At 45.2% G+C, this 22618-nt stretch overlaps 5 protein-coding genes across 5 annotated transcripts; 4 read left to right on the top strand and 1 right to left on the bottom strand.

Moving 5' to 3' along the window:
• Nucleotides 1–40: 40 nt before the first annotated feature.
• On the bottom strand, nt 41–1355 carry F5147DRAFT_782994 (uncharacterized protein; the record flags this gene model as incomplete). The annotated part of the gene is made up of 4 exons (XM_041442790.1): nt 41–233; nt 285–672; nt 732–1261; nt 1313–1355. Coding segments are annotated over 4 exons (1154 nt in total), but the record flags the coding sequence as incomplete, so codon positions are not given.
• Nucleotides 1356–3796: 2441 nt separating this feature from the next.
• Nucleotides 3797–6209, top strand: F5147DRAFT_660244 (uncharacterized protein; the record flags this gene model as incomplete). Its single annotated transcript, XM_041434661.1, has 9 exons — nt 3797–3905; nt 3954–4117; nt 4175–4308; nt 4447–4994; nt 5044–5204; nt 5257–5438; nt 5487–5623; nt 5678–6028; nt 6085–6209. 9 exons carry the CDS (start codon nt 3797–3799, stop codon nt 6207–6209), a joined length of 1911 nt encoding a protein of 636 aa, XP_041284384.1.
• Nucleotides 6210–11019: 4810 nt separating this feature from the next.
• F5147DRAFT_543612 (uncharacterized protein) lies at nt 11020–11247 on the top strand (the record flags this gene model as incomplete). Its single annotated transcript, XM_041430290.1, has 1 exon — nt 11020–11247. A coding segment is annotated over one exon (228 nt), but the record flags the coding sequence as incomplete, so codon positions are not given.
• Nucleotides 11248–11729: 482 nt separating this feature from the next.
• F5147DRAFT_590072 (uncharacterized protein) lies at nt 11730–12677 on the top strand (the record flags this gene model as incomplete). The annotated part of the gene is made up of 3 exons (XM_041432159.1): nt 11730–12222; nt 12271–12350; nt 12375–12677. 3 exons carry the CDS (start codon nt 11730–11732, stop codon nt 12675–12677), a joined length of 876 nt encoding a protein of 291 aa, XP_041284386.1.
• A 7532-nt stretch (nt 12678–20209) lies between these two features.
• On the top strand, nt 20210–22566 carry F5147DRAFT_782998 (uncharacterized protein; the record flags this gene model as incomplete). The annotated part of the gene is made up of 6 exons (XM_041442791.1): nt 20210–20245; nt 20303–20593; nt 20651–20726; nt 20780–21039; nt 21082–21738; nt 21802–22566. 6 exons carry the CDS (start codon nt 20210–20212, stop codon nt 22564–22566), a joined length of 2085 nt encoding a protein of 694 aa, XP_041284387.1.
• Nucleotides 22567–22618: the final 52 nt, after the last annotated feature.

Consider the following 22618-nt stretch of genomic DNA (forward strand, 5'->3'; position numbering starts at 1 on the left):
GTACTTCATCAATGATTGCGGGGAAAGAACATTGACGAACAATCCCGGATCGGGAAGCGAGTAACCGTCGTCCATTTGGTCCCTGGGATGCTTGATGCGGAGGAATTCTTTCTTGGCTTCCTCCAAAGCTATCTTGAAGAAAGAATTCATAGGTGGCATGTAAGGGTGATCTATGTTAGACCATTTATCGCAGCCAGATGCAGCTTTGTTCTGACGAGGAGCGGTTATATTGTCTGAGGAATAAATTAGACACGGCAGCCATGAAAGAAGACGGCTGAACATACACGGCGCAAGCTTTACTTTCATTTTCGCCTTCCCTTTGTGTACGGGAGCCTTTCCTACCAATGACTCCGTCATGACCAATTCAACTTGAGGTTTTGGAGCGGGCAACTTCTCAAAGTTGGAATACGGCTGACGCGCGGCCTCATGATGCTGGCAATTACTCGGACCTCTAGCAATGATGTTGAAGGGCTGAGCAAAGAGTTTGAGGGGATCATGATACATGCCGATGACAAGGTCATCGGGTGGTGTGAACGAGACAACTTTAACAATGTTCATATTTGAGGGGATGAGTCTAGCATCGCGAATAAGCCAGACAGGAACTCCAGCAGCATGTACCTTTGTGGCGATAGCGACGTCTTGAGTGAAACACCCCATCCATTTAGGGTCAACCTTATGGGTAGTGTCGACGAATCGCATGCGGGGCTCGATTACTTCGTAGAGTCTAGAACCGCCCAGATATCAAGAAATCGGCGCTGATATTCAGCAACGACAATGACAATGTCGCGCCAGGCCATAGCTTGCTGGAAGTGCTCATAGACGGCATGCATCACATGCACCCACCCAACAACATGATCCTCTTTATGCATCCTTGCGATCTTGTAGCTGCTAACCCACTTGTTGGCCTTCTCGTACAATCGCTTGAGATGGCCGAGAATGTCCGTCTTGAGCTGACCAAAAAGACTACCCGCAGCCAGGGGCACGAAGTCGCTTGAGAAATTTGCCCTGAACCACGCATATGTCATGCTTGCGTCGTCCAGATAGGCTTCCCGGCGTGGGATTGCGAAACTTCGAGCGTACAGGTCATTGTACATCTGTGGCCACTGAAAAGGATCCATGGCCCAATATCTGCCATCTGCCCGCACTTGAATTATATCGGATTCGTTGTCGAAAGGTTGAGGAATGAACTTCATGTTAGGAGTGGTGATGACTCGGTGGCCATATGTAGCCACACAGAAGGCATCGGTAGCTGTGAGATAACCTGGACATAATCAGTCAAGGACAGTAGAAGTACAAAGATGCCAAAACACACAGTCGCCAAAATGCGTGAATGGTTTGAACACAGGGATCGACATGACGGGAGCTCCAGGAACAGCGATACTGAGGATAGGGAATCACACAGCAACTCGAAGTCACTAAGGAATGAAATTTAAATCACACAACGACTCGAAGTCACTGATGATTTAAATGCTACCACGAAGGCAGATAGTGAGATGGTGTTGAGAGATTGAAGAGAAATCTAATGAAGGCGTGATGTCAGTAAGTATAGCACGAACAAATATAATGAATAAGCTTACAATGAAGGAAGACGGGATTCTTGAGCGAAGTTGAGATTCTAGTTAGAGGATAGATGATGTCATGATATGGTGATGAAATAGAATGAATGTGCTTACCCACAAAAGCCGACAGCAGTCTTAAACAAATTCTGGATGTCAGTAAGAGCATTAAAGGATCAGTCAAGTGAGACAGAAAGTTGTGAGACAGAAAGTTGGAGATAGTTCAGGCGGCTGAGGATAGTTCAGGCGGTCAAAGACAATTGCGCGGTTGAAAAGAATTCTGACGGCTTAAGACAGTTCTGGGTGTGGAAAACAATGCTGGTTGTGGAAGACAATTCTTGCTGTAGAAAACAATGCTGGTGGTGGAAGCGAGATACTGCCAGTGGAGGACAAGATATTGCCGGTGGAAGACGAGACTGCCGACCGAAGTTTAAGCAATCGATCGCAGCAAGCAACACGAAGTTACTGCTCACGGTGCATCTACCACGAAGGTAGACTATAGAGGTCGGGGGGCGCGAACCGTGATGGGGGATGAAGCTAAGTTGGGTAGTGAGCGAGGTGAACGATGAGGAAAAGGAGGTTGGGGATTAAAGTGTGAAGTCCACGCTTCGAATCACTGTGGGAAAGCCTGTGCCCAGTCCGGAAAAGCCCAGGTCAAGGCCTGGGAAAGCCCGTGTTTCAACTTCCAATTTTGACAATCTTAATACTAATTATGGAACCTGTCGCCCATAATACACTCATCACATCCTCATCGTTTACCCCCATCACTACCTCAGCGTTTGCCCCCATCTGTACCTCAACACCTTGCCTCATCGCCTAGTCTGCCTTCGAGGCAGACACACTTTACCTGGGTGACTTCGCGTCATCCAGCACTACCTGGCTGTCTGACTACGAGTCAGATGGTCCTACCTACCTCAATACAGCTCAAACACCGAACTCGTTACTTCACTCATATCCATCCATCCTTTCAGGTGCGTGTCTAACTGGTTTGATTATAATTTATTGTTTACAGGAATTTCGAACTCGTCGGGTACTTTGTATTCTAACTACTGATCAGTACGTCCTCCCCCCATCTTGTGTTATTCTAGTTGGCAAATTCTTCTTACAACAGATAATCAATGGTCGGGCTATGCAAAAGGTGGGACCCGCTAACTATACTTGTTTGGGAAGTGGAGAAGGTGAACTCAAGTAAGTCTGATCTTCTTCACGCTAGCTTTTTGACAATCTTAATACTAATTCCTACTTAGTATGGAACTTGTCGCCCATTATCTACTCATCACATCCTCATCGTTTACCCCCATCACTACCTCAGTGTTTGCCTCCATCTGTACCTCAACACCTGGCCTCATCGCATAGTCTGCCTTCGAGGCAGACACACTTTACCTGGGTGACTTCGCATCATCCAGCACTACCTGGCTGTCTGACTACGAGTCAGATGGTCCTACCTACCTTAATACAGCTCAAACACCGAACTCGTTACTTCGCCCATATCCATTCATCCTCTCTAGTTGCGCCATAGCGACAATCATACATTAAAGAAGTTTAGTACCGCCACGTTCATTCACCAAAGATTCTCATCTTTCCCCCTCACCCATTTGGACTCTCGTTTGCGTAAGCTTCGAAGCTTGGTTAATGTGAACCTTCCGCAATAAGTTAGTAGTGATCCTTTGCGGTGAATATTGCATTACTGAGTACTCTAATGACGTTGTTTCAATGTAACTCTTTTTGTTTCAGTGTCGATTGGGCGGATTATAGCTATTGAGTTTGTTTCGTTCTCGATGTTTATTGAGCGCCTTACGATCAGTTAAAATTCCCGATGTTCGTGTTTTTCTGCCAATAATCTTTCTTCTTCTGACTCGCAATCAGCTCAGTCTCCTGTACTCTTCCATCGTACTCTCAAGACTTCGAGTCTTGAAAAATTGCTGTGAGACTTTGTGTTTTACAAGCTGCTTGCTTTTAACATTCGTATTAAAAGCACAGCTTTTCCCAATATCAAGTCCGTCTACGTTTTAATGGCACCCTCCACCAGAAATGCAGCCCATCGTAGTGCAACTAATACTGGCAATCAAGTCCCCATAGTGTCCAGCAGCTATGTCATGCACACACGCAGTGGTGTTGCTATCAACCCCCCAACCAAGCAGATTAATAAACGAAAAAGAAGCGGTATCCTTCAACCCTCTCCTGTTCCGGATGACCCTGCCCGCCCAAAACCTCGCCCTCTACCCTGACATTCCTCAAGCATGTCATTCGATGACTACGCTCAGATCCTTGCTCGCCCTCGCAGGCAAAATGTAAATTCTTCAGCGGGCTCAGTCTCTTCCATCCAGTTGCAAAGCGACGGTGCTCCAGGTAATGATCCACTCTTCACTAAAATAAGTACACTTACCTCTTTCATAGACGCATCTGACACCGACGATGACCTGCTGGCTGTGGACTCTCGCATGGATGAAGATCATGACATGGACGGCGTTAGTGACGACGATGTCCATGACGATAATGGTCACGAAGACCATGAATACGGCCAGTCTAACGAAGACCATGATGGGGATGTTGAGGACTCCGTACGTGCAAAGACACCACTAGGTATGTTATATCTGGTTTAATCACCGGCTGCGAAGGCTGATGGTTGTGACCACGAAGACGATGTAGAAGGTGATAGTCACAATGACAACGACGCCAAGGACACCGATGAGGGATCTGAGCATGACGAGAATAACGAAGACCTCGAATGTGCAAAGACTTCGCCAGATATGTACTGTCTAATCTTTCTCTTGGTGGGGAGGGCTGATAGTTATCTGTTCTATTGTAGCAAGGAGACTTCAGGCCCCTGAAAGTTCAAGGCCCACTACAATTTCAATGATGGTTCTCGGACCTCTTCATCGGATAGTAGCTATACTTCTTCCCAGGCAAATCGTGAAGACCCCGCCACATCTAATCAAGCTTATGCCCACGAGTCAGATGCAGATGAAGACCTGGAGCACGATCACAACAACGATCACCACAGTCTATCGTCGCCGCCTCCTAAGCGCAGGAAGACGTCTTCGCTAGTCAAAAATACCTCGGCCAACACTTCTCAGAACGCAATTCGCTCGACAACCATTCGCACCAAGCATGCTCATACGTCACGTTCAAGTGACAACCCCACTCCAGCTAGTATAGTTTTTGGCCCTACATCAGACAACAGCGCCAGTGAGAATGAAGAAGAACTCCCAGGCCATTTAAAGCGAGGCCAGCTATGTCAGGAGGGCATCGATGAGGCTCAGGAGCTTGGACAGCAAACAGCTGAAGAAGCTCGGGTCATTGGTGTCAAATACGGCAAGTCCATGCGCAGTATTCTCATTGAGGCTGGCCTGTCCATCAAGCATTCACGATCAGAGTCTGATTGGAACACCCACCAATGCTGGTTCATGGATAATCACTCTCACGAGGACAAAGAATGTCAGTCCCCATTTCCGTGGTGTACATGATGCTAACTCGAGAGTCTCAGCCATCGTTGACTGGAAAGAACACCAATGCAAACATTATCATGCAATGGCCAAGGAGAGTGAACAGTGGGACACAATTCGCAACTATAGTATTACTGGCGGCAATACCAAACAATCACGTGCCAAGACCATCTTGTCAATGAGGGAGGATATCGCAAGAAAGGTACATCTACCTCATGTGCACATTCTAGGTTATAACTAGTGACTCGATATAGTTGTCTGCATATTCTTGTCTCGAAGGAGTAGAAGCTATCGGCTGTATATTCGATACAACACAAGACGAGGCTGCTCGACAGGCTTCCGGCTTTGTTGCAGGCTCCGACTTCATAGTCAAGTTGATCAATGAGCATCAACTGGACACTCGCGCAATATTAGATTGGGTTGTAACCGCAACGAAGTATGTCTTATTCTTCTGAACTTTTTCTGCCTCCTGACTTGTCCACAGAGCAAAAGGCTACAATATATCCGTACCGCAGTTTATGGGGGGAGTAGGGGCCTATGAGATTCTACTTTCAAAGCCAAACAAGGCTCCCCGTGACCATTACAGAAGGATATGGCCAATTATGGTACTTGAGAACACTTGTAAGTGCCCAGGCTTGTGCACATTCAACGATTGACCGGTGTCTGCTTAAATAGCGAAGTTTGGGTATCGACCCAAAGCAGTTCAGTGGCGGAAGCTCCTTGACTATGCCTTCCAGTATAAGTTCATGATCAAGAACTGGCCTGACGATGTTTCCCCCATCGGTCCCGATTTCAACCCTCACAACCTTAGTTCACAGCATCTCAAGCTGCTCGTTGTCCCTTTCATCAAGCGCAAAGCACATTCCTATTATGAAGCTGAACTCTGGGCCGAAGCTGAGAACTTGTTAGAGATCGAGAAAAAGAAGTCCAAGGGCAAGCACCGAGGTCGGGAGCGCACCGTGGAAGACGTCATAGATGAATTAGATGTCAATGTACCTGAGATCGAGTTCACAGCTTGGTCAGATGGTATGTAATCTTTGTTTTATCATTACACATTCCTGTTCTGATATAAATTGTGTAAGAGTGTCTCAAGCAGCTCAAGGACGAGGCGTCAGAGATGTTTGACATTCCCTTGGTGACTAGCATCCTGGATGTTGTGCTGTGCAAGCTGGTCGACTCCACTGAAGTTCAAGGCGTCTATCCCTGAAGATGTGTTGGCCGCTCACAAAGCACATTCCGATGCTCCTGTTCCCTCTCCTCAAGAAACGCTGCCAAGTGATAATCAATCTCCCGTCACTTTGAGCCCCCTGACCTTACCATCCAATCAACGTCACTGCTAGAAGTACCACGCCAGTACATCGCCAAGAGGGAGGCGATCCTACTCGGGTGCCAGATCTCTTTGATCCTGAATCCCACCCTATTCTGCCTACAAGGAGAGAAGAACTTGGTGGTGGAAGACGACAGACTAACTTGCCGTTCAAGGCGAAGAAAATTTCCCAGGTAAATACAGTATTATTCCGTCTTCCCTCCAACGTTAATCTTCTGCAGGCTGACCCTTCATTGGCACGGCACATGGAGGAGCGTCCCACTCATTCTCATAATGATACAGACTTCGAATATGTCTTAACTTAATTGCTTAGCTGTGAGCCCTACCCTCTTCGCGAAGACAGGAATTTCGCTCCCCCAAACCGCCATCGTGAATCCTCGCGTTCACCTCCTGTGCGTATTGATACAGGCTTTGAGTATGTCTTAACTTTCATGAGTTGCAACGCGCTAACTTAATTGCTTAGCCGTGAGCCATACCCTCTTCGCGAGGACAGGAATTTCGCTGCCCCAAACCGCCGTCGTGAAGCCTCGCGGTCACCTCCTGTGCACCGAGAGCGAGACGAAACCACTCGTGCAAGGTACTATCGCCCCGCCCACCGGCAACATGAGACATCTCCCTTTGCAGATAGCGAGGATAATCCATACCCTCAACATCATGCTTACTCATGCCGGTACAATCAGGCAGATGACTACCGTCAGAGATTTCAAGTAAGGGGGACTAGTGACTCTTATCATGAAGATGGGCCTTCGCGGTTTCGCTACTAACATTCTTTAGGCAAGAATAACACTGTCCATTTGTGCTAAACATGGCTGTTGGTTGCCTTTCATTATCCGTATTAGTGCCTCAAGTTGTTGGACTTCGTGTACATCTTCTCTCTTCACTTCAGTTGTTCTCTTGCGCGGGTAAATTTTTCATGTCTTCATATTGTGGTGTCCCAATTTTAGGAACAATGTAGGTCGTATGCCTGGCTGCCTTGGTTTGAGATGTTGTAATATTGCAGTTATACGATGAGTTCGAGTATGGTTGGATGTATTTGTATTGACAATACTACGTGTTTCCTGGATGAATCTTGGTGTGATGTTGTGAATTATTTCGACCGCAGGACTGAGATGGGTGGGGATACTAATGACGCTATGCACATGTTACTGTAAGATTGTAGTAACTGTGTTGACTATCTATATCTTATGGAATACATCTCTCTGATACTTGACACCGGAGGAACAAGAATCACATGACTAGCAAAGACACTGAGGTAACATGCCATATTGTTACCAACAAGTTATTCAGCATTGATGCAATTGCCACATGTATGGCCCAAAAGGGTATGGGTATTCTGTTTAATAATGAGGCTCTATTCAACTATAATTTGCCTTGGCTGGAGTGTCCCCCCTTTGTCTTCTAGCTCACAAGTAAAGCTTCCCCATTTCATCGCATACCCATAAACATTGATTTTGCTTGGCTGGAGTATTGCCCCTGTCTCTTCTAACTCACAAGTAAAGCTTCCTCATGTCATCGCATACCCATAAACATTGATTTTGCTTGGCTGGAGTATTGCCCCTGTCTCTTCTAACTCACAAGTAAAGCTTCCTCATTTCATCGCATACCTATAAACATTGATTTTGCTTGGCTGGAGTATCCCCCCTTTCTCTTCTAACTCACAAGTAAAGCTTCCCCATTTCATTGCATATGCATTTCACCGCACAAATATTAATTTTGCTTGGCTGAAGTTTCCCTGCTTTCTCTTCTAACTCACAAGTAAAGCTTCTCTATTTCATTGCATATGCATGTGGGTGGAAAGGCCAGATACTCATAAAAGGCCAGGTGGGAGAGCCCAGATACTCATGGATTGCCAGGTGGGAGAGCCCAGATGGTATGGAGATCATAGGTGGGAAAGCCCAGATACTCATGAAAGGCCAGGCGGGAGAGCCCAGATGGTATGGAGATCATAGGTGGGAGAGCCCAGATGGTAAGGTGATCATAGGTGGGAAAGCCCAAATGGTGATGGAAGGTCAGGTGGGAGAGCCCAGATGGTGATGATATGGTAGGTGGGAAAGCCCAGATGTTGATCAAAAGCCAAATGGGAAAGCCCAGATACTGATGGTAGGCCAGGTGGGAGAGCCCGGATAGTGATGATCTTGAAATAATGTTGCTACTGAACAGACGTAAAATATGTCTCTGAGTTTAAACCTTTCGTATTTTTTAATGTACAATATTTTTCTGTAGTCTTTTGGAGCTCTATTTCATTTCATATAGCTGTGATAAAATGTTGAAAAATATGGTATTGCAAAATCAGTGTACAAGGTCATAGTCACAGTAGGCCATCAAATTGATTGCATTGATACAGTAGCTGATGTAGAGAGGGTCAGTAGGACAGTCCATATATTTGTGCCAATACTATTATTTTGAGGGAATTTGCCTCCCTTAGTTTGCCTTATGGGGTGCCTAAAAAATGTCCCATAATTCTATGTAGACTTTTGTATAATTCCATCATGTCAATTTTTTAATGTGATTTTAATAAGAAAACATAGGTATCTTCTCTTTGCTATTGTGGCATCCTATTGTTCAATTGTTAGATATGCACACTTCTTGTTCCAATCAATGTACAAATTGCATATTTCGATGTACCAAAATGTTTCAAAATGAACCCCTGTCACTCTTATTTATGATGGGAAAGCCCATACAATAGATGCACAGGGATGTCCTGGAGAAATGCTAAATTGATCCCAGATGGGATTGGGAAAGATCACAAATAGGCACTAGGGATAGCCCAGATACTTGGTCAACTTCCCATTTTTCATTCTTCTCTCAAACCATGTGAGAGTACGTAAGAATAAAAGTGCAGGCAATGTGCCTTGAAGTAAGACTAAGACACATCATTATTCTATCTTAAAGTTGTATACTACCTTACAGGGGTTGACTATATAACTTTCATTATCGTTATTCTACTCTAGGTTATATACTACCTTACAGGGGTTGACTATATAACCATTGAACAGCTCTCATTCTAAAGCTTTATGTGTATACATAAGACTCTCTCTTTCAATGGAAAGTGAGACACAAATCTAAGGATGACAAAGTTGAAACAGACTTTCATAGGTTGAAACACGACCTACTAGGGTGAAACATGACCTACTAGGGTGAAACAAACCTAATGAATTTATCCAGAACACAGAACATTCCACAACACTTCATATAAAGACTACACAAGAAGAGGACAACAAACTACAAGGCAAAGCACACCCAAGAGGGTCTTCAACCCCACTGGCACAGCAACATGTGAGCGACCAAGGCGACCCTCCAGACGCGAAGTCTAGGAGTGGAAGATCAGCGACGCGAAGTCAACTAATCAATGAGTGAATGGCACAAAGCCAGTTCAAAAGTGCCGGAAACTGTTAGAGGATCAATTGAGGACAGGAAAAGCATAATCAAGGATGGGGAAAGCATCATTGAGGGCAGGAATAGTATAGAGGATGGAGTGACAATGTTATCAATGTGGTCCATGTCCAGGATAAAACTGTGACATGTTGCATTGTGGGACTTTCCCACAGGTTCACAAACTTTGACAAATGAAACTGTGATTTGGGAAATTCCCACAACTTTGTTTCTTGTCTATTTCCTTCTCTGTATTCCCTTCCCCTAGTTCCTTTCAAGTTCCTTCCTTACCATCAGTTCCCAACTTTGAGCAGTCCTTCGTCACTCAGCACATTAAACTCATCAACCTCATCGAACTCATCAACCTCATCACCGTGATTGATCCTCAAAGGTCCCCAGCACATTTGAACTGGCTTTGTGCTGTTTGCTCATTGATTAGTTGACTTCGTATCTGGAGGGTCGCCCCGGTCGCTCACACATTGCTGCACCAATGGGGTTGAAGACCCTCTTGGGTGTGCTTAGTCTCGTATCTCATTATTTCTGGTGCGCCACACACTTCTGCAGACCTTCTCTGATTTTTCAGGTATGCCAATCATTTCACATTTTACTCATCATACTGAACAGCGCTTGGACTCTCATAATACAAAATCAAACTCTTGAGGTGTGTTTTTCTTGTGCCTGTTATTGCACCTCCTAAACTTTGCAGTTTTTCATCATGCCCAACACTTTGATGATGTTCAAGGCTGATCCGAACCTTTGTGCATGTATGTGGTGCTCCTCACTTAATGTTTCAACTGACTTATGCGCATGCATACTACAGCGTGGTTGCAATCTTTCGATGCCTACACAGTCGCCGTCCAGGGAAATTTGGTCATCACCATGCCCAACATGGACTTCATTTCTCAGTTCCACCATTTTGAGGAAGAAAACGTACAAGCACGTGCTGATGGGCGTTTCAGTGTTGTCAACTGCTTTCAATGGCCTCAAGCCTATGACAACATCTTTTGCAATTCTGTCTGTATTCCCTGTAAGGAGTCTACCCATTCCCGCACCCGCTTCACTGGGCATGGTTCACCCCCGAGCAAAAGGACTTCAAGGCCATTCCAGGCAACTCATTTCCTGTAGGCACACTAGCTTCTGACAAGGTCGAAGGATTGGAATCGCTCCTGAAAATAGTAGACAAGCATGTCCAGGACTGGAGGGCCAATCAACAAGGCAAGAACAATGTCATCGTCAATCGTGTTGCATCTCTTTGACACGGTATCTCATGGCTCAAAAACATTCCCTAACCTTTTGCAATCTCCTCATCTTCATCATGGATGCCCAATGCCTATTCCTTGAAATTCACTCCTGTATGGATTGGGTTCTCATCGCCCAACCTTGCATCTCCTCCGGCATTAGAGCTAACACTGTCAATTCAGCCTGGATGGGCGCTTTCATGCACGACAGTGACATGTGCAACAAGCTCCACATGGCTGGCGTCCCCGTCTGGTATGTCCATACAATGGTGTACATACCCACTAATATGAAGGTGATGAAACCTGTATTAATCACACATCTGGATGATGTCATCATCTCAATATACACAGAGGGCAACAAAATCTGCCCCTACGACATCATCTATCGTGGTCAAGGTGGCCACCAGTGTCAACTTCACGTTTGCCGCCTATATGGTGGCACAACTTTCAAAAATCCCGATGGGCTGGTTGCTTCATCTGCTTCAACAAGCAGTTTCTCTATGCCCAGTTCTTCTACTCCTATGCCATGCTCTCAGCCATCCACTGCTGGAAAGGCCCCTCAAAAAAGTCAGAAAAAGCATAGGCAACAACCTTGTAGGTGAACCTATTCTAATGGGTTACGTTACTTACTACTGTATCAGATGCGAGAGAGGCTCGGCCCACCCAACCGTCCCAGTCAGGCAAATCCAGGGACAAGTGGAAAGACCCTGAAAGCCCATATCTTCTGCCGTCTATCTTACATTGGGATGATGCCCTCAAAACTTGCACAAAGGATCTGTCTTGTGTGCATATGCCCTATGTGATTGATTGGGGATACAGATTCCCCGAACCCGCTCTTCTCCTTGGTTCCAAGCTGCCAGAGCGCCTGCAAGGTTATATTGCCACCTGGCTCACTTGTCGTCTGTTATGGATTGGCCAAGTTAATCACGACCCACCATGCAATTACCCTTCACCACAGCTCTGGCATGACTTCCTTGGCAGCGGATTGACAACCCAATCACAAGGTGCTACACCCAAAGGCAAAGATCCTTGCCCTATTATACACGGGGGCATATTTCTACCCGACGTCGATGATGAGATCTGGCAAGATATTGGCCTTGACGAAGATGGTATAAACCCACCAGCATGGTTATCGGATGAGGCCACTAGGTCTGGTATTCATTTACAGCTTGAAGTGGATTGGTGTGTTAAAGAAGAAACTTGTTTGATGCAAGAGCAGACCGTCATGCAGGAGTGGATGTTTGCAGAGTGGGAGGCCATGCAAACTGTGTTGAGGGATGTGGGTGTGTCTAGTCTCAGTATACAGTGAATTGCACTTAATTTGTTGGCAGCTGATGATCTTGTAGTGTCATTCCACATGTGGGCCCATGCAGATGAACTTTTTCACATTTGTGTCATTTGGAAGAAGAAAGTTTAAGAGATCCCTTATGTGTAGCCAGTCGAGAGTTGGGGTCCTCAAAATGAAGATATACTTCAAGCTGCTCGAGACCAGGTGCAGCCGTCTTTTTTCCAGTATAAGGATGATGACAAGAGTGTTGGAGAGCAGGAAGAGAGTGACGAGGATGGTGATCTGGCTTATTATGAGGTTGGAGATGATGAACTAATGGATGCAATTGAAGAGGTTGCATTAGCTGATGAGTACAGGTATCAGGATGAGGACTTTGTTCATAACATTGAGGATACTTTTATGCCTTCGTCACCTACCAAATCTTCACTTAAAAAAAGGTGCTGCATGTAACCCTGACACTCTTACATAGTATTATTATTTAACATGTATGTCACCCATAATTGTAGTTGTATGTTCTCAATTTTGTTCAAAAATTTATAACTGCTTTCTTATTACAAGTAATGATGACTTCAAACTGATGATGATTGTGTAAATGTATATGTTGCAGTGAGTCTACTTCTATGATCCTAGCTTATTTGCCACAGTCCTTCCCACATGCCTCTACAGTTCTTTTTTATTCACCATGGTCCTTCCCATATGTCTCTATGGCCATTTCCCATCCCACGTGGTCCTTCCCACATGTCTCTACAGTCCTTTTTTATTCACTGTGGTCCTTCCCATATGTCCCTATGGCTATTTTCCATCCACCATGGTCTGTCCCACATGTTTATATGGTCCTTTCTTATTCAATGTGGTCCTTCCCATATGTCCATATGGTCCTTTCCCACTCACTATGGTCCTTCCCTATAATCCTTTCTTATTTACCTTGGGTCTTCCCATATTTCTATATGATCTTTCTCATCTACTGTGCTCCTTCCCATATCTCCCTATAGTCATTTCCCATTCACCATGGTCCCTCCCACATGTCTCTGTGGTCCTTCCTCCAGTCGCTTTTTAATGGTTTCAATTTATAGTCTATGTCCTTGTGTTTGACGTTCAATACCTCACAAGCATATTGGCTTTCCCCCAGTGACTCTCTTAATAGTTTCAATGTATATTCTATGTCCCTGTGTTTGACACTCGATACCTCACAAGCATGTTGGCTTTCCTCCGGTGACTCTCTTAATGATTTTAATGTATATTCTATGTCCTTGTGTTTGATGCTTAATACCTCACAGGCATGTTAGCTTTCCTCCAGTGACTCTCTTAATGGTTTCAATGTATATTCTATGTCCTTGTGTTTGATACCTCACAAGCATATTGGCTTGATCTCACTATCTTACCCTCACAGCTCTACATTTTTCTTTCTCAGAGTTGGATATGAGGTATGGAAGACACTTTATGTAGCTTATTTTCTGCTACCTCAGATCTGCTCATTATTTTGCCTCTTTCCCTTCTCCAAATATAAGTCTTATTTCAAAGTTCAACTGTTATGCCAGATGCCTTAAGATGGTGCTATTGTTCCTGCAAAAGCACACACCATTGTAAAAGACATGACTACACACATATCAGATTACATATATACCATATAGTGTGATACAGTATGTAGCATCTATCATAGGGCTTATGGGCTCACAAAATGGTGGCTAAGGCTAAAAGATACAACTTGAGACTTGCAAGATAGTTGTGCCTTACCAGGAATCATGGTTGTTAGTAGTAGTACAAACATATCTAGAGTATGCTTATTATGCGACAATATAGAGAGAACACTACAATCAGGTTCAAGGGTAGGCAGATTGAGGCTCCTCAGAGCCAATAGTGCAGAATGTGTGGCTACCTAGAGGCTAATTGATAAAGCACAAGGCTATTATGGGTGGCACCAAACTTGCTGTGATGATCACCCTCAGGCTAGCCTCATACAAGTCACTTGGTGATACATATCCATATCCCATATTACCTTGCTTGCCCCTAGTCTTCCCTGATGATTTGCCTATCAGATCCGCTCAGAAACCCTGCACACTCATCCTCCTTTTCACACCACTGGGGATCATTAAAGACGAAATATATTAATAGGCCATAGAGAGGTCGGGCCCTGTCGCCATAATATAGAAACCAGGTCTACAGGATCCTTTGTTATCACCAAGAAGTGCTGCCTGAGGTGGGTGAGGGGACCAAAAAAAACCACAATTTTCAATGTTTTTTGCCCAAAAATTTGGGTCATAATAGGACCCCTGACACCCCTGAACCATGGGAAATTCCCAATGTATGTGTGGTCTAAAGTTGGCTGGCAGTCTTTCCCATGCAAAAAATATTTTGACCCCTGGACCGTGCTCAATACATTTCATTTTGGACCCTATATACTTAAGGAAAGACCACACAAACATGGCCAGACCACCTGAAAAGTACCCCTTAGGTGAAAACCTCTGTAGGTATAATGCAACCTAAGAGGTACCTGAAATGAGGTGACCAAAGTGGTGGTCCGCTAGTCACTCCAACCCATGTAAAAGATGCCATGCATGTACATCATAAAAATAGGTTTCAAGACTCTTTCCAGAGTACATGCCAGCACAGTTTGCGATGAAGGCCAGAAGTAAGACTGATGAGGCAGGTCCCTGTTGGTCCTCTGGGATGCTGTGGACATCACAAAATACATGAAATACTAGTAGTCCCGAACCATAAATCTCATGAGTCCCCGATGCAAGGGAATGTCCCATCATGGTTAGGATGTGATCCAGATCAGCATCGGATAGAGATATAAGCTTGCCATTCTTGAGAATATGGGAGTGATTACGAGAAGGATGCCATAGGTGAAGATGATCCCGAGCTAAGCAGTGAGGTCAAAGAGAGGAAGCAAGAGGAGTGAGCACAGCATGATAGATACATGGCCAGGATGTGGATAATGTTTCCAAAGGCAGTCCCTGTTGCTGCAGAAATTGAAATGTGTTAGTTGTGCCAGTGCTTGTGGATTTTGGGCAGTGCATCTCTGAATTCATCTTATGCTGGCCAGTCATCAATCATGTCAGAGTTTGAATTCCACTGGAGTCCCACATGAAGGAAGGATAAAGAAACATTGAAAATATTGCAGGACATGAGCCGACATCATGCATCACTCATCTACATTCATTTCAGCGTGTGCTCAGACCTATCACTGCCCCCTGTTCCTATCTTGGATCCTTCGGTGTTTATCAACTCGGATCCTTTGGTACTCGACAGGACCTACTGGAACTGTGAGTCCGCCTTCAAAATTTTCAATGTCACTCCCAGTCATGCCATAACTTGAAACTGATGCATTTGTCACCTCAGATTGGCTTAAATGTGGTCACATTTTCAAACAGAACCACCTTCCATCTTCTGTTAGACGTGAAATCAAACAGCTGTTGACTGTTCCAACATCAATTCAGTCAAGCATCCCATTGCCAACCTTATCTGTCACGCAGTTGCTTGATATCGATTTCATCGCCGCACTCGACCACAACCTCAACTCGAACTCCATCACTTTATTGACATGTATTTTCTCACGCTCACATCCCTGATGACTTTCTGATGTGGACAGTCCCCCCGCTACACCTTGCAACTCGGCTACTCGATCAATTTGGTCAAGCCTGGTTTGATGGCCATGCTTCAGTTATTCATCCATATTCCCCAATGATACACCTTCCGTTATGGGTTCTTTCATACTGGAGAGACCTTTCCCATGTCCTTGAGGCTCGTCTCACCTGGCTCAAGTCCCATGATTGGATCCTTGCAAGGCTTGATCACAATGAGCATGACCGTCATGCTGCCGAGGTCGGTACTGATGGATGAGGCTCTAGATATCCTTGGGTACTTGTCATGGGATGCCAATCTAAAGGGCTTTTCTGAAGGGCTTTTGTGCTTGTGCTGGGATTCGCATGTCTGAGCTTCCCCCTTTGCTCGCAAACACCATGGTCAATGGACACATTGTGGATGCCTTGATTGCGGCTATCAATGGTTGTTTGGATGAACACAGTGAATCATCCTGTGCTGTTGAGAGCCTTGATCTTGCAAGTATCTTGCTACTTGATGATACACGGTGGTCTATGTATCATTTTGACAGAGCATTCTCCTGGCTATGATATCTTGGAGATTTGCTTCGTGATGGCACCATCCACTGTGTCATATTCCCTGTTAATGTTGCCAACATTCATTGGGCTGTTCTTAGTGTGGACGCTAATATGAGAATTATTTCATATGGAGACTCGCTTGGGTGGTCTTTACCTATTTCCTATCTCAATGCTGTCTGCTGCTGGTTGAATAATCATGGATTTGCACCATTTGACAAAGCAGCTATGGCTTGTGGTGAACAACTCAACTCCTTTTTGTGTGCAATCACTGCAATAAACATCATTAAGCACACTATCTTCAAGTACCCTCTGTTTACTGAGGATTCAAAGTACTGTCTTTGCATGGAAAAATTTGTAGTGCTTGCAAGGAGCCACTTGGAGGTCCGTCTTCATGGCTATTTTTCAGGCTTGAAAAACTAATATTTGTGTTACTACAGCACCTGAGGGGACACTCTGACTTGGAGTCAGATGACTCATACACAGACAGTGAGTTCAGTGTTGAATGTACTTCACCATCACCTCAAAATACTGCCTCTGCTTTTGTTACAGGCCATGCACCTGACCCTGCCACACTGCTGAAACCCTCTAGCTGTCATATCCCGTGTTCTGGACCCGGACCTATCACACACATCATTTCCGGATTTCCGGATCCGGCTGACTTCTATCTATCGTCCGGATCTGACCCGTGTCTATCTTCCATGCCTTATCCCTTTGTACGGTTTTTTTCTCCAGTTAGACTATACTCATTTTTCCATACCTCAGTTCATTTCTGCCTTTATTTTCCTATGTTCTCATTTCCGTCTTCATTTACTATTTTCCAATAGACTAGTGTTTGACTTTTCTATACGCTCTGTCCACAGCCTCACATAGCTTCGGACTGCGCTGACTGATTCTCCGTTAAGTCCTCAGTAGTATATAAACCCTGTAGAATCTTTGTACTTCCTCAGTTCGAATATTATCTTAGACTCTGCTCATTACCTCCTCTGTCCATAGTAATTTCCGGAAGTTTCCTGCACCCCTCTGGAAGTTTCTCGCACTCATCCGGATCCGGACAGTCCTTCCGGACTTTCCCGCGCTCCTTCGGAAGTCCTATGGACTTCCTTGAACTTCCTCCGGATGTCATCTGCAATTAAGGGCACATACTCGGGTAAGGGGCACAGCACATGAGCTGAAGCCAAGCCCTTCGGAATCAGTCCTATCCTTTGTGCACGGTCTTAACAGAACTGCGGGTTGGCATTCTAATAGTTGTTGACATTTTTGCCGGCTGGGGGTTTTTGATGATAGGCGTGGGTTGTATAATTATTGTCGGAGCTGTTTGAGAAACTGGAGGGATATATATGGCGGTGCGGTTCCGAATTGAGTTTGGCGCGATAAGGGTTTCTGTTTCCTCCTTCTTAATAGTTGGCACTTTGATTGATAAGGGCGCACATGACTGCGATAAGGGTTCTTCTTTGATGGTTGCACTAGAAACGGTTAGCAGGGTAAGCGGAGAGAGATGAATAAAGTTAGGATCTGATTGATTTCTTGGCGTTTCTACAAATGCGCCCAGCGGTAAGTTGCAGGGGTTGTCATGTGATTCAAAGACGTCCGAGGATTTACCGTGTACTGATTCCTTGGGCGAAGGCATGACTGGCGATGCGGGCGCGAATGGATTCGGTGAAAATGGAGATAGATCTGGGCATGCGGGCTCTGAGAAGTTCCGAGGACGGTTGCACTCAATCGGAGTCAAAATTTCCTGAATGGTTGATAAGTGTGAAGAGGCAACTGCTCTTCTACATTCTTCTAAGGCTTTATTTCTTGCTACATGGTCTTTGGTAGGCCTGAGTACCCTACCAACTTTCTCAGATGATCCTCTCGTGGTGGGCTCCAGTTGTAGGTGAGGAATGTAGAAAGATGAAAAGTGGGTGGTATGAGATATACTCAGATGGTCCTCTGTGCACGAATCTAATGTCGGCCCAAGGGGATTGCTACTGAGAAGGTTCCTCTATGTAAAATAGTGGAGGGAAACACTGAACTGGGCTGTCGTATAAGCCTGGTGAAGCGCGTGACAATGAGCAAAAGCGCAATAAGTGAAAGTGCTATGAAGCGCTACTGAGTGACAAGTGCAGTAACATGCACTGAGTGAACGCGAGGCGCGCGTGCGGGTGGTGGAGCACAGCGACTCTTAAGTGAGTCAGGAGACGGATAATGCAATGTTTGTATTGAGAATATGAGGACTGGCACTCGTACAAGTTCAGGTGCTTAGTGTCGGTCGGCGGATATGACAGAGATTTAGACTTAGAGTCCAATGATGTGTGGGAAGAAGAATATAATCATTATACATAGAGGCAGGAGTATATATATTCTAAGTAGCATTAAGCGCTGTCAAGTGCTAAAGCGAGCCGGAAAGTGAAGCAAGTACGTGATGATATGTAATAAGGGTCTGTGACGAAACATACAGAATATGTGCGCAAGCACCGGAGATATGTCAGAATACATGAGAATAAGATAGGAATACGCACCGACGAACTGAACAGACATGGAATGGATGGACAGAGGACGAGCGACGGAACCGAAGATGCATGTGCATATATGCGTGACCGAAGCGCCTGCGTGCGAGCAGCTGATGAAGCACGAAGTGCACTGAATGAGATATGGGTCGCACTGTGTTTGGGAGGTGATTAGAGTGTTGGAGAATTAGCCCTCTACGAGGCCACAGAGATGTCAGTCTCTACACCGCTCCCACTACACAAGTCTCTGCTGGGTCATCTCAGACTGTCACTCTGGCTACTCCTCTTCCTGGTGGTTCTACTACTGAATGTGAATTGAAGAAGCCAAAGGTCTCAAAAGAGGTGATGAATAATGTCTTGAAGAAGAAGAAGACAAACAGCAAGAAGTCTTGGGCCACCTAACGAAAGGTGAGTTTTGCCAGTCTCTGCGACGATCTGAAGTATTTATGATAAGTTGTTATCTTACTAGTAGATCTTTCAAGTCAAGCCTGTGTGGTAGGCTTACAATGTTTCACACTGATGTTTGTTTAGGTTTCACTGTACTATAGTAGCATTGACAATCACAGTACTAGTAGTAGTAGTAGTAGTAGTAGTAGTAGTAGTAGTAGTAGTAGTATATTCATTACCAACTGTTGTCCATGCCAGTGTTGCATCCTCTGTGTTGTACGTATGTACTACTACTATTATATTCAGCCATTTGCATTTCATGCTGCTAGACTCTAAAAATAGTACTACTAAAAAGGAAGGTGAACTTGAAGTGGCACGCTGGCTATCTAGTAGTATGCTGTTACTATCAACTTAGATGTTAGCTAGCATCATGCACAACTGCCTGAACTGTCTAAAGAAGTTCAACAATGCCTTGGGTGTTACACACCACTTGAGCCAGCCCCTCGTATCATGCCAACCACACACTGTGGAGCTCACAACTGCAACACAAATACTCAACTCTTTGAACCAACATGCATCTTTTGACTCCAATCGGTCATCATCGCAATCTCTATCTTCTGTTCATTCTGACAGACTCAGAACTCAAAGCCCTCATGGCTTGTCAATGGACTTGGATCTGGTGCCAGCGTGAAACTGGAACCCTAACTTGGATGGGGCTGACTCGAATATGGTATACTACGATGAAGAAGCGAATGTGGAGAATGATTTTCCGATCCCCAGTGAAGAGGAACTGGGTAGTGAAGTTGCAGGGAGATATTTTACATGATTTGAAGGTGCTGCAAGGGTACATGCATAGGGCCTGACTTTCCTGGAGCAGTTCAATCATGATGTATATGCAGATAATTGTACCGACAACTTGTATTACCCATTTGCATCATTTCAGGAATGGGAGCTCGCCAGTTTTCTACTGTCCTCGACATTGAGTATGGCAGCCATAGATCATTTCCTAGGGATAGAACTGGTATGTTTTCCTTCACTCACTCCGGATCAGCTTAGTAGGAATTCAAATCTTTGATAGATCAAAGCCTTACCGCTCTCCTTTCACACGGCGAAAGAGCTACGGGGTCGTGCTGAGCTTCTACCTTCTGGCCCCAAGTGGCAATATCATATCATTTCCACCGAACATCCAATGAAACTACCTGTGCACTTGTATTGGCGCGATCCACTGGACTGTATCGAGTTGCTCTTCAACAATCCTAGATTTGCCAAGGATATTGACTTCATCCCTGAATGCATATACACCATGGCGGAGCACATGGTACGAATATATGACGAATGGATGACTGGCGACACAGCCTGGATGATGCAGGTTTGTTCCTTACCGCTTAGTGAGATTATATGTCTAATTGCTATTGCTTTATTGCAGTCTGAACTTCCAGAGGGTTCTACGTTACTTGGTGTAATACTTTCCTCTGATAAGACCAATATCACAAACATGACCGGTGGATGTGTTGCTCACCCCCTCCTATCAGCCTTGCCAACATTAAGATGGCAGTTCGAAATAAGGCATCATCGCACGCTTTCCTTCTCACAGCCCTGCTTCCCATTGCTGAGTTTGTACATCCAGTCAAGCGTATGCAAGGTGTTTTAGAAGCTCACCTAATCCATCAATGTCTTGACATTGTCCTTGAGCCACTCAAGCAGGCTGCACACATTGGGTGTATGATGTCGGACCCAGTCAGAAACCTTAGATATTGCTTCACTCCCCTGACCTCGTATATTGTGGATACACCCGAGGCAGCCATGCTTGCCTGTGTTTGAGGAAAGACCTCACCACTCACCATGGCTTCATATAAGCAATTCAGTGATGGCTTTCAACACCCCCCATGCACAGCAAAAACCACCCTCACACAGCTCAAGAGCATCAAATCTATGTGCGACCCTCGAAATTTTGAAGACTTCTTTGCTGCCTATGAGCCCTACCACCTCAGCGGTGTTGTTGATCCGTTCTGGCACAACTGGCCATTCACAGATCCAACTCGGTTTCTGACTCTGGAAGCATTGCACCATTGGCATCGTGAATTCTATGATCACAATGTACAGTGGTGTATCAGAATCATTGGCACGGAGGAGCTTGACTTTCATTTCTCTGTCTTACAACCACTCGTGACATTCAGACATTTCAAACAGGGTATCTTGATGCTCAAGCAAGTCACTGGAAGAGCACAGCGGGACATGCAGCATTATCTTGTTGCTGTAATTGTGGATGCCGCACCTCCGGGCGTTGTCATTGCTGTACGTGCATTAATGGACTTCCATTACTTATCACAAGCAGTAACAATCAGTTCAAACCAATGTCAAAAGATCCTTGATGCTCTCAAAACATTTCACAATCACAAACATCAAATTATTGTGCACGGTGGGTGTCAGGGTGCCAAGAGCAAAAACATCCTTGACAACTGGTACATTCCGAAACTCGAATTGATGCAAAGTGTTGTGCTAAGTGTCTATCAAGTTGGTTCTCTCATACAGTGGTTGGCTGACACCACAGAATGAGCTCACATAACTCTGATCAAGGATCCAGCAGAATTGACAAATAACCAGAACTATGATCCCCAGATATGTCAATATCTGGATCACATCGAAAAATGTCAACATTTTCATACTGCAACATCTATTGCACAGCAATTGCAGTCTCAGATGGATACTGCCACCACTGGATATGGAGATGATGACTTGGATGATGGGATCAATGATGACAAGGGCGCTGATGAGGCAGACGATCTACAGGCTACCATTAGTGATCTCTGGGGGACAGGCTGTGTTATAACGAATTTCTTCAAGAAAGCACAGCTTGCTTCATCGTCCACCACAGCACCCAGACCACTCTGCACGTTCATCGCTGGCTCCACTACCATACATCTTAATTTTTACCCCTCGTTACGATGTCAAGCTATCGACAATGTCGCCGAGAAGTTCTGTTTGCCTGACTTGCGAGCAGCACTCGCCAATTACATTCAACGTGAGGGTCAGATTGTTCAAAACCTTTGTGTCTACAAGTTGACAGGACAACATCGAGCATCACCAAACATGAATCTTCCATTCAAGCACCTTGATATTTGGTTCAAAGTGTGTGTACAGCAGATGCCACATGACACCGGGTCAGCCCTCCTTCCTGCTCTGACAGTCAGTGCATCTCTGCCAGATGCTAACTGGAAGCATGGCCGCTATGATGCTGCCATATTTACTGTTGATGGAACTGAACAATGGCCTGCTAGTGGGCTTCAAGGTGACTTAACATATGCTTCAGTGTTTTTTGTACTGAGGAACACAATCTACTAGGTGTTACAACATGCTATACGAGTCCCCTCTACTACCCCTGCCCTCTGCCACC

The sequence above is a fragment of the Suillus discolor genome, assembly GCF_016758755.1.
Source record: "Suillus discolor strain FC423 chromosome Unknown F5147scaffold_288, whole genome shotgun sequence".
NCBI lineage: Eukaryota > Fungi > Basidiomycota > Agaricomycetes > Boletales > Suillaceae > Suillus > Suillus discolor.